General features: G+C 40.5%; 2 protein-coding genes across 15 annotated transcripts in view; one reads left to right on the top strand and one right to left on the bottom strand.

Moving 5' to 3' along the window:
• Positions 1-478: 478 nt before the first annotated feature.
• On the bottom strand, positions 479-10,313 carry LOC309627941 (growth-regulated protein homolog alpha-like). The gene is made up of 5 exons (XM_082390348.1): positions 10,185-10,313; positions 9,966-10,089; positions 9,786-9,869; positions 6,938-9,205; positions 479-6,580 (listed from the first exon to the last, which is right to left on the bottom strand). The coding sequence occupies exons 1-4, from the start codon at positions 10,273-10,275 to the stop codon at positions 9,190-9,192; spliced, it is 315 nt and encodes a 104-aa protein (XP_082246474.1). The 5' UTR covers positions 10,276-10,313; the 3' UTR covers positions 479-6,580; positions 6,938-9,189.
• A 212-nt stretch (positions 10,314-10,525) lies between these two features.
• LOC309627935 (uncharacterized protein) overlaps positions 10,526-13,047 on the top strand; it is a 144,745-nt gene continuing 142,223 nt past the window's right edge. For 12 of the 14 annotated variants that reach the window (XR_014244040.1, XR_014244041.1, XR_014244042.1 and 9 more), the window contains exon 1: positions 10,526-10,615. The gene's annotated coding sequence lies outside the window, so the exon portion shown is untranslated. The remainder of the gene's footprint in view (positions 10,616-13,047) is intronic. The other 2 variants (XR_014244048.1, XR_014244049.1) reach the window with 2 other exon arrangements.

Genomic DNA, 13,047 nt, shown 5'->3' on the forward strand with positions numbered 1-13,047 from the left:
CTGCATAAATACACTCTGTTAAAACGCGTCATCTCAAATTATGCATAAGAATGTTCCCTTATTTCCTGGTATTTTGCAAGCACAAATCAATCATACTTGGTGTCATATCATCCCGCAGTGATGAGGGGATGACCAGGATCAAAAGTTTAATTCAGTGTTTAAATTAGAACAAAGTGTCACAATGCTACAAAGCTGCTTTCCCCTATGAAATTATGGAACTTCCAGAGCTCGAGTAAATCCACGATATACCACCTTTTTTTGTGTAGAGGGTGTTGATTAATCCATGAAATAAGGAGCGGGTGGTCATTTGGAGCTGTTGCAGGGAGGGAAAGCTGTGTTGGGCTCACAGGTACACAGTTTCTAGTTTTATCCAAGAACAAAATAGGTCATAGGAATCAGGAGGGGATGCCGAGTGTGAGTAGCACGCTTTGCTCATCTAAGCACCAAAAAACATGTGTTCCTGTGAAGTATCTAAGAGCTAGATCGTGAATTTAATACCATTTGCTTGTTTTATGATCACAAATCTCATTTCATTTCCATGTTATATGGACTTTTCTGCTTCCAGCGATTTGATTTCCCTCTAGAGAAGTAATTGCTGTCATATTTTATTTTTTTCTAATTTCTAATAAGACATTTCAACCTGTTAACTGGAGACTTTATTATTGTGTAGTTTATTTTGCACCCTTAGTTTTAATGTCCTTTGTTGGATTATACTTAGGTAGGTTTCAGATGGTTTAGGTGTGATTCTGGATGCAGATCTGTGAGAGGTGTGGGGATACCCAGTGGCAAGCAAGAGCAGGGAGGGGATGCTCCAGGGGTGGGTAGAGGCACAGAGCAGAACTCTGCTCCAGACTGCCTGGTGCATGACATTTAACCTGTCTGTGCCTCAGTTTCTCATCTGTAAAATGGGGATTAAGGGTAGTATCTTCTTCAGCAGGTTGTTATGATGAATAAATGTGTTAGCATTTGAACACACCAGTACATATTAAATGCTATAAATAATTTTTAAATAAATAAAATAGAAATTGCTTTTTCTGTATTACTAAGCTGAAACTAACCTGGGGATAAAATCTTTGTGCAAAGAGAAAAGAATTATTGAAAAAAACAAAACAAAACAAAAACTCCTCCAATATAAAAGGTTGTTTATTTGTTTTTGTTTTTCTTAAGAGAAAACTTAGAATGAATTTTTTTGTGTCGTCTAGTTTAATTGCTGGGTAATTTTATAATTCTAGTTTTAGTAATTTCAACTACAAAATGTGAATAAAAGTAAAGATGTCCCATCTTGATTATTAGAAAAGAATATGAATGACTAGATTATAAATAAAGATTTGTCTTTACATTTATTTTTTGTCAGTAATCGTCTGCACAGTCCTGAGAAAAAGGACAGGAAATTAAAAAACAATTTTTTTTAAAGAGTAGGGAATGAAAGATGATCTAAAGTTTATAAAATATGAGTAACTCAACAATAATTGAGAATTTGTTTAGATATTATTGTTATTTTTTATTTTTCTGGGATTCTTAATTGGAGATACAGTTGACGCTTGAACAACATGGGCTTGAACTGCACAGGTCCACTTATATGCGGATTTTTTTCAATAAATATATTGGAAACATTTTTGGAGATTTGTGACAATTTGAAAAAAACTTGCAGGCTAACCGTGTAGCCCAGAAATGTCAAAAAAATTAAGAAAAAGTTTGGTATGTCAAGAATGTATAGAATATATGTACATGTTAGTCTGCTCTTACATAGGCATAAGGTGAGTGATATTTAATATAAAGTTAATGTGTTAGTTTTCTTCCTGTTTTATAACTTTGCTTTCGTTACATTACCTTCATTGCATTACCATACAGTATGTCTTTCTCTTTCGTAATTGGGGAAACCGTGTATAAGGCTATCATCACAGGTAAATTTTTTTTTTTAATTTAACAATATTTCTAATACTATGTTATGAATATGACTGTAATACTGTAGGCCGTAAGATTGTTATAATGGTTCATTCATTAGTGTATAGGCTAGGCTACTGTGAAGCAGTTGTAACAGTTACACTAGGCTACCACAAAGCAATCATATTGCTTCTTCATTATCAGTGAATTAATTATTATATCTGAAATAAATATGAATTTCTTTTTTACATTATCTTTCATTTTTGATGAATCATGTTAGTCATACGTATAACATCTATAGTGTTTTGTATTAAATAAGACAATATTGATGGAGGTACTGACAGATGATTCATCTTATAAACAGATGACTTAATCTTACAGTATCAATAAATACAGTACAATAACATAAATGTATTTTCTCTTCATTACGATTTTCCTAGTAATATTTTCTTTACTGTAGCTTACTTTATTTTAAGAATACAGTATATAATACATATACAAAATATGTGTTAATTGACTGTTACACACTTTCCGCACTTTCACTGCCAAGGGCGCGGGTTTGATCTCTGGTTGGGGAATTAAGATCCCACAAGCAGCAGGGTGTGGCCAAAACAAAACAAAATTTAAAAATTAAAAAATAAAAAGCAATAGTGTTCTGAAACCTACTAAAATAATCCAGTTCTTTCTTGTTTTAACAAGTATCTTCCCTAACTACTCGTTTTATAAGCTGAATGGCAGATGTATATGCCCAAACTTTCAACTAATACAATCACCAATTTTAAAAATATAGAGCCAACCCTAAAATAAAAACATAGGTTGCTAAATTTTATTTTGAGCTACCGTATTTACCGCATCTTGCAGATTTGATTGACAGTATATAATCTGCCTTTAAAATCCAGAGTTGCTGCTGTATCCCGAGATGACGGAGCAGCAGGAATGGGCAGTACCGTCTTGCTCTCCCCACGCTGGCCTTGGGAAGTTGTGCCTACAACTGCTAACCCTATTTTGTCACAATTACTACTTTGAGTAGAATGAGTCTGGCTCCGAGGGGAGAAGAAGGAAGATGTTGGAAGCATTAAATCCCTGGATCCATCCACTTCTTCAGTCCAGAGCGTTTCATCCAATGTCAGTGTCATCCACCTGGTCCAGTCTCTAGTGCATTTGTCACTTCTGCCTGCCTTGAGCCCCTTCCTCCTGCTCCTGGTTACAAAACCTTGGTTTTCCTGTGGGAACCATCTTTTCTTCCTCCCAATCTGGGTAGCTCAGGTAGGGTGACCCTGCTTCAAAGCTCCAGAAGTGAGCTGATGACTGAAAGTAGTATTGGTCAGTCCTTCCAGTCTGGGTCCAACCCCCAGCCACTCTATAGGTGCAGGGGTGGATGAGTGACCTAAGCCTGGCCAAGTCAGAAAAATCCCTGGGGGACTTCCCTGGTGACGCAGTGGTTAAGAATCTGCCTGCCAGTGCAGGGGACACGGGTTCGAGCCCTGGTCTGGAAAGATCCCACATGCCACAGAGCAACTAAGCCCGTGCACCACAACTACTGAGCCTGCACTCTAGAGCCTGCGAGCTACAACTACTGAAGCCCGTGCGCCTAGAGCCCGTGCTCCGCAACAAAGAGAAGCCCACGCAATGAGAAGCCCGCGTACCACAACGAAGAGTAGCCCCTGCTCTCCGCAACTAGAGGAAGCCCGTGTGCAGCAACGAAAACTCAACGCAGCCAAAAATAAATAAATTAGAAAAATCCCTGGGGTCCTTTTTGTCAAGAAATGGTTTAAAAAAAAAAAAAAAAAAAGCCCTTGCTTCCTGTTGGGTTATATCTGGTAGAACAGAAGCTTAAAGTTTTGCCAGTGCTTGAGAACAGGTTGCCTATAATGAAGCCAGGATAGAGAAAAGCAGCCTGATCTGGAGTGAGATTGTTACTGAAGAGAATTTTTGAACTGCAACACCAAGCTTTATCGCATCTATTCATCAATCTTTTAGTTTCATAGGTCAAATGCTTCTCTTCATTAAGCTAATTTGAGTTAGGTTTTTGTTACTGACTCCACTTATGCTGGTTATCTTATCTCACACCTAGGAGGGTGTTTCAACTCACATTTAATGTCTTTCTTTCTCCATTTGTTTCAGCATTTTCAATGAGAATTTTTTCAGCATTTATAAGGTGGGAATGAAGTTTGGTGCTGGGGATATAAAGAGGAATAGAAGACTCTGCCGCCCTCTAATTCTCAATGCAATAAGGGAAATGAATGTACAAATAGAATTTTTTTTTTTTTTTTTTTTTTTGCCCCGCAGCTTAGTTCCCCCGGCCAGGGATTGAATCCGTGCCCCCTGCGGTGGAAGTGCAGAGTCCTAACCACTGGACTGCCAGGTGAGTCCCAACAGATAGAAAACTTTTAGGAAAGCTTGGTAAACACCATGGCAAACCATTCCCAAGGTATTAGGAGTGAGGAGGGACCCCCAGTGCAACTCTTATATAGAGTGGCTTTATGAGAGATGTCAGACAGTTTTCCTGAAAGCAGTGCTCACTCACGTTAGTCTTAAGGATAAGGAGTTTTCCAGGTAGAGGGGGAACACTGAGGGGTGGAAAACATTCCAGGAGAGGGCCAAATGGGCAAAGGCATGGCTATTAAAAAGAGCATGGGAATACTGGGAGAGCAAGCGGCGCGTGCAGCTGGAGCTCACTCTGCGAGCAAGGAGAGGCGAGAGACTGCGGCAGGAGCAGGTGGGAGGGCTCAGACACTGGAGGCCATGTGCCCATAGGATCCTGCTTGTCCATCAAGACCCAGTGTGGGTGTTGCCTCCATTGGGAAGTCTCTACATGCACCTCAAGGTGTTTCCATAGCCCTCTTGCACGGACTACACCATGACCTTTATCAGCTATCTACCACGGGGAGGGAGAAAGGCTAGGGTAACCTAAAGCTTCACGGAGTGTGCGGAAAATGAGGGGTGGTAGATACTGTAAAAAAGTAATAAGCAGAAACCTCAGTTAAATAGAGTTGAGAGACCAGAAGGGGGAGCTCTCACACCCTGGGACAAGAGCAGAGTCCAAGAGGAAGAAGAAAGACTCCTTTCCTGGCAAGGACATGATCAATGATAATCCACGGATTCTTTGTTTACCATAGCCCCCAACTTCCTTCTCCTATCTACAAAAGTGTTCTTCTTTTGCCACGTGGGGACTTGCACGCAGCTTGCCGTGGTTACAGATCCCCAAATTGCAGTTCTCTGCTAATCTCAAGTAAACCCATCTTAGCTGAAGAAATATCTGACAGTCTATTTGTTTGACGTCAAAAATATTAAATCAAAAGACATTTATGAAGCACACACAATATACAAGAGACTGTGGTCAGTTTTGCAAAAGACATGTAGTGGGTAAAGCTGAAATATGAAGTTCTTCTTCACGCATACTTTCTTCTGCAATAGAGCTAGTCTTACCTTCTGTTCCTATAGTAAAGACAGCCTGGTGGTTTCAAAGTCTATGATTATTTAAATTCATTTCAACTAACTCTGAATACCAACTAATATATTAGATTTGGGCATAATTCCAAGGCTTCTAAAGAATAAATTTCAATATAAGCTTTGTATTTCCATTTTCTTAGGATTGTTTTTTAAACTTTTACGGAAGTAATTAAATCACATTACATATAGTATAAGCCAAAGAAAAACAGAAATGCCAAAATTACCAAAGAATATGTCAAGAAATAGATATAGGAAATGAGGAAATGTCTCTGTGGAAATGTTTTTTATCACACTTGGCTGTGATGGGCATGAAAACAGCATGATGACCCTGCTTTGATGCTTCCTGTTTGTGGAAGCAAAATTTAGGAGGTTGAGAAATTAGTTATAAACCACAGCACACACATCAAGTACAGTGATATGTTACATATTTCAGCTAGGAAAGTTACAATCTTCATAAAAATCCTGATGATCAGAGAATATCTTCTGTAACCTTTCAGAATTTAAAAATCTGTTGATACATTCTTTATGGCTCATCTATGCTCTCTTTTAGAAAATGTTATCTGTGTGTTGGAAAAACAAATGTCATTTATGCAATTGTTAGGTGAAGCATTCCTATGTGTTTTCTTCAGGCCAAATTGGTTGGTCATGTTGTTTAACTCTTCTATACTGTTACTGATTCTTTACTGCTTTGTCTATTAAGCATTGACAGAGGTTTGTTAGAATTTTTAACTATGACTGTGGTTTCGTCTATCGCTTCTTTTAGTGTTTCTCCATTTTGCTTTATATATTTTGATAATGTTATTAAGTTCATAAAATTTTAGAATTATTTTTGTCCCTTGTAAAATTGCCACCTTTTTATTTTATATTTTTGGCCATGCCACAAGGCATGTGGGATCTTACTTCCCCAACCAGAGATCAAACCTGCGTCCCCTGCTTTGGAAGCCCACAGTCTTAACCACTGGACCACCAGAGAATTCCCACCATCTTTTTATTTTAAATCAGCCTTCTTTGTCTCTGACTACTTCTTTCCTTAAGTCTTACTGTATTAATTTGGTCTTAAGTAATATATCAATCATTAACAAATATATCAATAATTTATATTAATAATAAATTAATAATTATTAATAAGTAATTAATATATCAATGTATTCATGCCAAATTTCTTTCAGTTGGTTTTTACATGATATAATACTTTCAATTCTTTTCATTTCAAGCAATCTGGGTCTTGATATTTAAAGTGTGCCTCTTTTTTTTTTTTAAACTGGCCAGAGGGGAGGATTCTTTTGTTTTTTTTTTTAATTAATTAATTAATTTATTTATTTATTTTTGGCTGTGCTGGGTCTTCGTTTCTGTGCGAGGGCTTTCTCCAGTTGCGGCGAGCGGGGGCCACTCTTCATCGCGGTGCGCGGGCCTCTCACTGTCGCGGCCCCTCCCATTGCGGAGCACAGGCTCCAGATGCGCAGGCTCAGTAGTTGTGGCTCACGGGCCTAGCCGCTCCGCGGCATGTGGGATCTTCCCGGACCAGGGCTCGAACCTGTGTCCCCTGCATTGGCAGGCGGATTCTCAACCACTGCGCCACCAGGGAAGCCCTAAAGTGTGCCTCTTTTAAGCAACATAGATTTTTTTGTCTTAATTACACAGCCTGGTAATTTTTGACTTTTAATTGGAGTGTTTATTCCATTTAAATTTACTATAATTCTTAAAATAGTTGGATTTAAGTCTACTATCTTGCTATTGTAGTTGTCCTATCTTTTTAAAAATAAACTTTCAATTTGGAATAATTTTAGATTTACAAAATATTTGTATAGATAGTACAAGGAGTTCCTGTGGACCTTTTGCCCAGTATTTCCTAATGTTGATATCTTACATGATTATAGTACACTTGTCAAAACTAAGAAATTAACGTTGGTACATTACTGTTGACTAAACTCCAGTCTTCCTTCAAATCTCATCAATTTCCATTAGTGTCTTTTTTCTATTCCTGGATCCAATCCAGCACACCACATTGCATTTAGTCATCATGTCTCTTTTTTCTCCTCTGACCTGTGGCAGATTCTCAGTCTTGTCTTTCATGACTTTGAAGGTTTTGAAGAATACTCATTATTTTGTAGAATGTTCCTCAATTTGGGTTTTTAGGATGATTTTTTTCATGATTATACTGGAGTTGTGGGTTTGGGGTGAGAATATCATGGAGATGAAGTGCCCTTCTCATCAAATCATATAGGGGAGGGGTACCATGATAGTCACATGACATAAGCGGTCATAATAACCTTGAGCTCTTGGTTAAGGTGTATCTGCCAGATTCTCCACTGAAAGGTTATTGTTTTTCCTTTTTCCTTATCTCTTTTTTGGAGGTAAGTCACAAAGTCCAGCCCAAACTCACGTGGGGAGGGGAATTAAACCCCACCTTCAAGAGGCTTTACTTATATTATTAGGCATTCTTCTGAAAGGAAGCCATCTGTCCCTGTGCCATCTGTTGTTTTGTTCCTTTATTCCTTAATTTTTGTCTACTTTTGTATTATGCAGGTATTTTCTTTTATTCCATTTTATCCCCTTTTCAGATTTTTAATCCAAAATTTTGCATTTCCTTTTTAATGGTTGCCCTAAAAATTACTATATGCTTGCCACAGTATAATTTTCCTTAATACTTTCTCTAACAATTGAAGAGATGTATCATATTCTAAATCCATTTATCTCCCTACCTATCATTTGTTATTTTTGTCATGTATTTTACTGTACAGTATGTATTTATCTCCATTGGTCATTATTATTGTTAAATAGCACAAATTGTTTGAGTTCTTAGGAAGAATCCACTTTTCTATCCTTTGCTCCCAGCTTCATTAAAAGGAAAAGAATTGCATAATTGTTTGAAAAACCACTTACCAAAACCATTTAATAGGAGCTCTTGTTGAAATATTGATAAAAATTCAACAGTTTATGAAGAACTAGTTTTGAATAACAGATTGGTCAGTGTGAAAAACAGCAATATTTTATATAAAACTAAGATTCTCAAGGTGGTTGGGGAGGGTAGAGTGCCAAATACTCTTTTTTGAGTAACAGAAAAGTAAGGGAAGTAACAGCCAGAAGCAGGCATAAAGTTAGGTACAACCTAAGTCTAACTGTATAATACTTTGGGGGGCACCCAGGAGGAACCAAAGATCAAGATGAATAAAACAAAATCTAAGCATGTTAATTTTTTTGCAAAACCTTTATTTTCATGTCATTTAAAAAAATGTAACAATAGTTTTAACTTCTCTGTTCCAAAACAAAGAGAAACACTACCTAATGAACATTAAACAAGGCATTATGCCCTACAAGCAAGACATAAAATGTCCAAGAGAAGCTTCAACATAAAAATGTTGACCACATAAAGTGAAATAATTTCAATAAATAATAACTGACATTGTTTTAAACAAGTACAAACATAGATGTGCACACACTTTCCCTGATTCTAACAGTGATCTCACTGTCCAATTGCACGGATCCCCTCTCCCACCCACGCCCTCCACCTCTATCACAGTGCCTGGCACTTTATGGTCTCCCAATAAATATCAGTTTAATGAGACATTTAGAACCCATCATCCTCATATTAAATAACTATCAGGACTGAGTTAAGTTTGATGAAACACATTGACATCTTTAAATACTAACATGTAAAATATTAAAATATGAGCTATGAAAAATAAATAAATACATGTATAAATAAATAGAACTCATAATAAATAGTCCAGCACATCAAGTCCTTTCTAGGTGTCCCCAGAAGTCAGCTGTTCTCTTCTTCATTTTCAGTTCCTACAAGAGCAGAGACCACTCTTCAGGAAATGCCGTATGAGCTTCTTACTTCTCTCTAGGTCAGTTGGTGCTGCCCCTGTGATGAGAAAAGGGTTAGTGTTACAGGTGCTGAAGAAAGCTGCTTTTCTCTTTCAGGCCCTTGAGGCTGGAGGGACTTCTGCATGTAGACCCTGGCCCAGATCTGCACTCAGAAAAGGTTCCTGCTCAAAGGGGTTAAAAACCTTTCACAGGTATCCTGGACTTGACCTCAGGGAGGTCTCACTGAAAAGTCCCTGCTCTTCACTACTAAGCTTCAGAGGCCCATGTTGCCCAAAACCGGGGGTTCCACATTTCAGGTAGAAACCATTGAGGAATGGAGGTAAACAATGTTTGTTCCTTAATGGGTCACAAGCATTTTACCATCCCTGGCTAAATCTAGTTGATCTTTTAGGAACATAGCCACACTCATTTGAATAGGGATGGAGAGGGGGATCAGGACAGAGGGCCCTGGAAATACCCTTCTGACACAGAGCAGATCGAATTTAATGGGGAAATAATAATGATTTTCAGTCCTGCAACTAAACCATAGGTTTCTCGAATAATATTTTCAGGAGGTAGATGCCAGTATTTGTGACCAATGGCTCTAGTTGCAAGTGGGAATAAAGTCCATGACTTACTTGTTTAGCATCTTATTGATGATTTTTTTAACCATGGGAGCTTCAGGGTTGAGACAAACTTCCTGACCAGTCTTGAGAGTGGCTCTGCAGAGAGAAGGGAGAATCCACGTGAGGTCGGGCGGGGGGTCGGGGTGGGAGCGTCGGGACGGCGGGGGTGACAGCAACAGCGGCGGCACTTACACGACTTCCGTTTGGCCGCAGTGGGGTCCCGGGGGCGTCACCTTCACGCTCTGGATGTTCTTGAAGTGAATCCCCTGCAAGGTCTGCAGGCACCGGCAGCGCAGTTCGGTGACCACAGGCGCCCCTGCGGGGAGGAGAGACTCGGTTAGGGGGCTGTCCCGGGATGGGCACCCACCCGCCCCCCGTCCCGCCCTGGGGATGCCGGGCGCCGGGTCGCACCTGCTGCGCGCCGGCCGGCGGCCACCAGGAGCAGGAACAGCAGCGCGGCGCGGAGGAGCCGGGCAGTGGCGGGGGTCGCGGCGCGGGCCATGGGGTTCAGCTCGGAGGGTCGCTGCGTGCGGCGGGAAGGCGGGCTGGAGGGCTGGCGGAGCGGGTTCTGTGGCTCCCCGAGCCGGGCGAAGCCCTTTTATCCCTGGTCGGGGCGGAAGCTGGCAGCCCAGGGCCCTGGAAATTCCCCGAAGCACGCGTCGTTCCCGGGTCCGGAAGGAAGGCGCGGCCCCCCGGGCCTCCCGCGTAATCCGTGCCTTCGGGGAGGGGGTGGGGTGTCGTCTCTGCGCCGAAATCCCCGCAAGGGGAGTGAGTCGCCGCCACGCCGGGGCTACCGCCTGCGAGGGAGGCCGTGGGCGCCTGGCCACCCCTGGTCGCGGGCGGTGAGTGTCAGACTGGTTAGACCAATATAGGGACTGCACCACAACTTTAGGGCGAGAGTTAACTTATTCTTTTTTTTTATAAATTTATTTATTTTTTGGCTATGTTGGGTCTTGGTTGCTGTGCGCGGGCTTTCTCTAGTTGGGGCGAGCAGGGGCTACTCTTTGTTGCGGTGCGTGGGTTTCTCATTGCGGTGGCTTCTCGTTGAGGAGCACGGGCTCTAGGCACGTGGGCTTCAGTAGTTGTGGCATGTGGGCTCAGTAGTTGTGGCTCATGGGCTCTAGAGCGCAGGCTCAATAGTTGTGGCACACAGGCTTAGTTGCGCCACGGCATGTGAGATCTTCCCGGACCAGGGCTCAAACCTTTGGTCTCTGCATTCGCAGGCAGATTCTTAACCACTGTGCCACCAGGGAAGTCCGAGAGTTAACTTCTTCTAAAGACACTTCTGTTTTGGAGATTGGAAGAGTTGAGGCTGGAATGGCAGCCTTTTTTTGTCTGTCTCTCTTCTTTCTCTTTAAGTTGGGTTTTGTAGATTTTATTTATCCCTGGAATAAACGCACTCTTTAAAATTACATCTGTCATCTCAGTTTGTGTGTAAGAACGTTTGTCAAATTCTCGGTGTTTTAGGATCTCAAATAAATCACACTTAGTGCCATTGTTTTTCCGAGGAGGGGCCTGGGGGTAGGCCATTGAACAGGTTAATTCACTGTTTATTTTAAGATACAGTGTTGTAATTTCTTATCTGCCCTCTCTTTGAATTTCTGGAATTTAGTCATTACAGGAGCACCACTTTTTGTTGTATAGGAGGCTGTGTTTTCACTCATGACAGTTACTCGGGTGTTGAAAGGGGCCGTGCTGGCCTCAGGAGGTCCATTCCCCTTTTCTAGGCTTGTCCGTGGACAGAAAAGATCATAAACATCAGAAAGCTAGTACCTAGTGATTCCTGACTTTACTATTGATATAAGCAGCAAACAGATATGGTTTTCGACATACATAAACACTAGCTTACTAGTATATTTCACTCCAGGTTGTCTGAATTTGCCTGTTTCCTGGGATTGATTCTCTCTTGAGTATCAGCTATCAATGTACTTACATTTCAGATTCTATGTAACTGAGGCCTTCTCACTTTCACCATCAGTTCCAATATCCCTTTTGGATTAAACAGCAGATGGTTTAAGTTGATCCTCCTGGATCGATGAGGACCTCAGGGATGTGTGTGATATTCTGTGGATGCTGTGAGAAGGATTGGGGAGCTGAGGGAGTGGGTCTACCTCAGGGACAGCTGAGAGTTTGTCAGGCAGTCAGGGCTGAAGTCTCAGCTACACACTTACTTGCCACATGGCCGTGGGACCACAGGGAATTATTTAATCTCTCTCTGCTCTCGCTTTCCCTCTGTTGAAGAGAGCTAATGATAGTGCCTGCCTCACAGAGTTGTTATGAGTATTAAATGTGTTAACATTTGTAGAAGAGTAGCACATACTAAATGCTGTATAAATATTTATTAAATAAACAAAATAGAAGTGTTTTACAACCTTAATGTTATAGACTAGACGTTTGGGTCCTCCAAAATTCATATGCTGAAGCACTATATTTCATTGTGATGGTACAAGAAGATGGGGCCTTTGGGAGGTAATTCAGTTTATATGAGGCCATCAGGGTGGGGTTCTCATGATGGGATTAGTGCCTTTATAAGACAAGACACCCGGAGAGCTTATCCTCTCTCTCCCTCTGCAATGTGAGGATACAGCAAGAAGGCAACTATCACTATCTGCAAACCAGGAAGAGGATTCTCACCAGATACTGAATCTGCAGACACTTTGATCCCACTTCCCAGCCTCCAGAACTGTGAGAAATAAGTGCTTGTTATTTCAGTCACCTAGTGTATGATATTTTGTTATAGCACCCGACCTGATTAAGATACATACATGAACAGCAACAGTCTATAGTGAATCCTTATGTAAACAGAAAAAATATTTTTTTTTTCAAAGAAACATCTGTTAATTTATCTTTAAAAATTTTCAGCATTAGAAATTTTGTAAGAGGGATGCATCTGTATTCTTTGGGAATCTTGGAATAGATTTTTAAAATCCATTGTTTGAAATTTTGTTTTCAATCACTTCCCACATAGAATAGGAATAAGAGTAAAATTCTTCCTAATTCACTTATGGGAAAATATTTAAGAAATGACTCTCTGCCTTGGGCATTAATAGCTAGCTGCTCAAACAATGAAAAGTATTAGCTGTAATGATTCCCAGACCCAACCCAAAGACGTGAGTAAACACCCAGGAGGAGTAGAATTTCAGCTTATTTACAGTAGCAGCCAAAATGATGAGATACTTCAAGAATCAACTCATTATCTGTAGAATTATCTGTAATGTGACTCCTAGAACTTGTTAAATTAAAATCATTTGCTTTCAGGAAGGAATGAGAAAGA

Source organism: Balaenoptera borealis, assembly GCF_965194805.1.
Source record: "Balaenoptera borealis genome assembly, chromosome: 4".
NCBI classification, from domain to species: domain Eukaryota; kingdom Metazoa; phylum Chordata; class Mammalia; order Artiodactyla; family Balaenopteridae; genus Balaenoptera; species Balaenoptera borealis.

Bases quoted from the DNA above. Each gene is read 5' to 3' on its own strand.
- LOC309627941 (XM_082390348.1), bottom strand. From the start codon at position 10,275: ATGGCCCGCGCCGCGACCCCCGCCACTGCCCGGCTCCTCCGCGCCGCG. The intron at 10,090-10,184 runs GTGCGACCCGGC...TCCTCCCCGCAG, and splicing joins CGCCGGCCGGCGCGCAGCAG to GGGCGCCTGTGGTCACCGAA. The intron at 9,870-9,965 runs GTAAGTGCCGCC...TTCTCTCTGCAG, and splicing joins TGCGGCCAAACGGAAGTCGT to AGCCACTCTCAAGACTGGTC.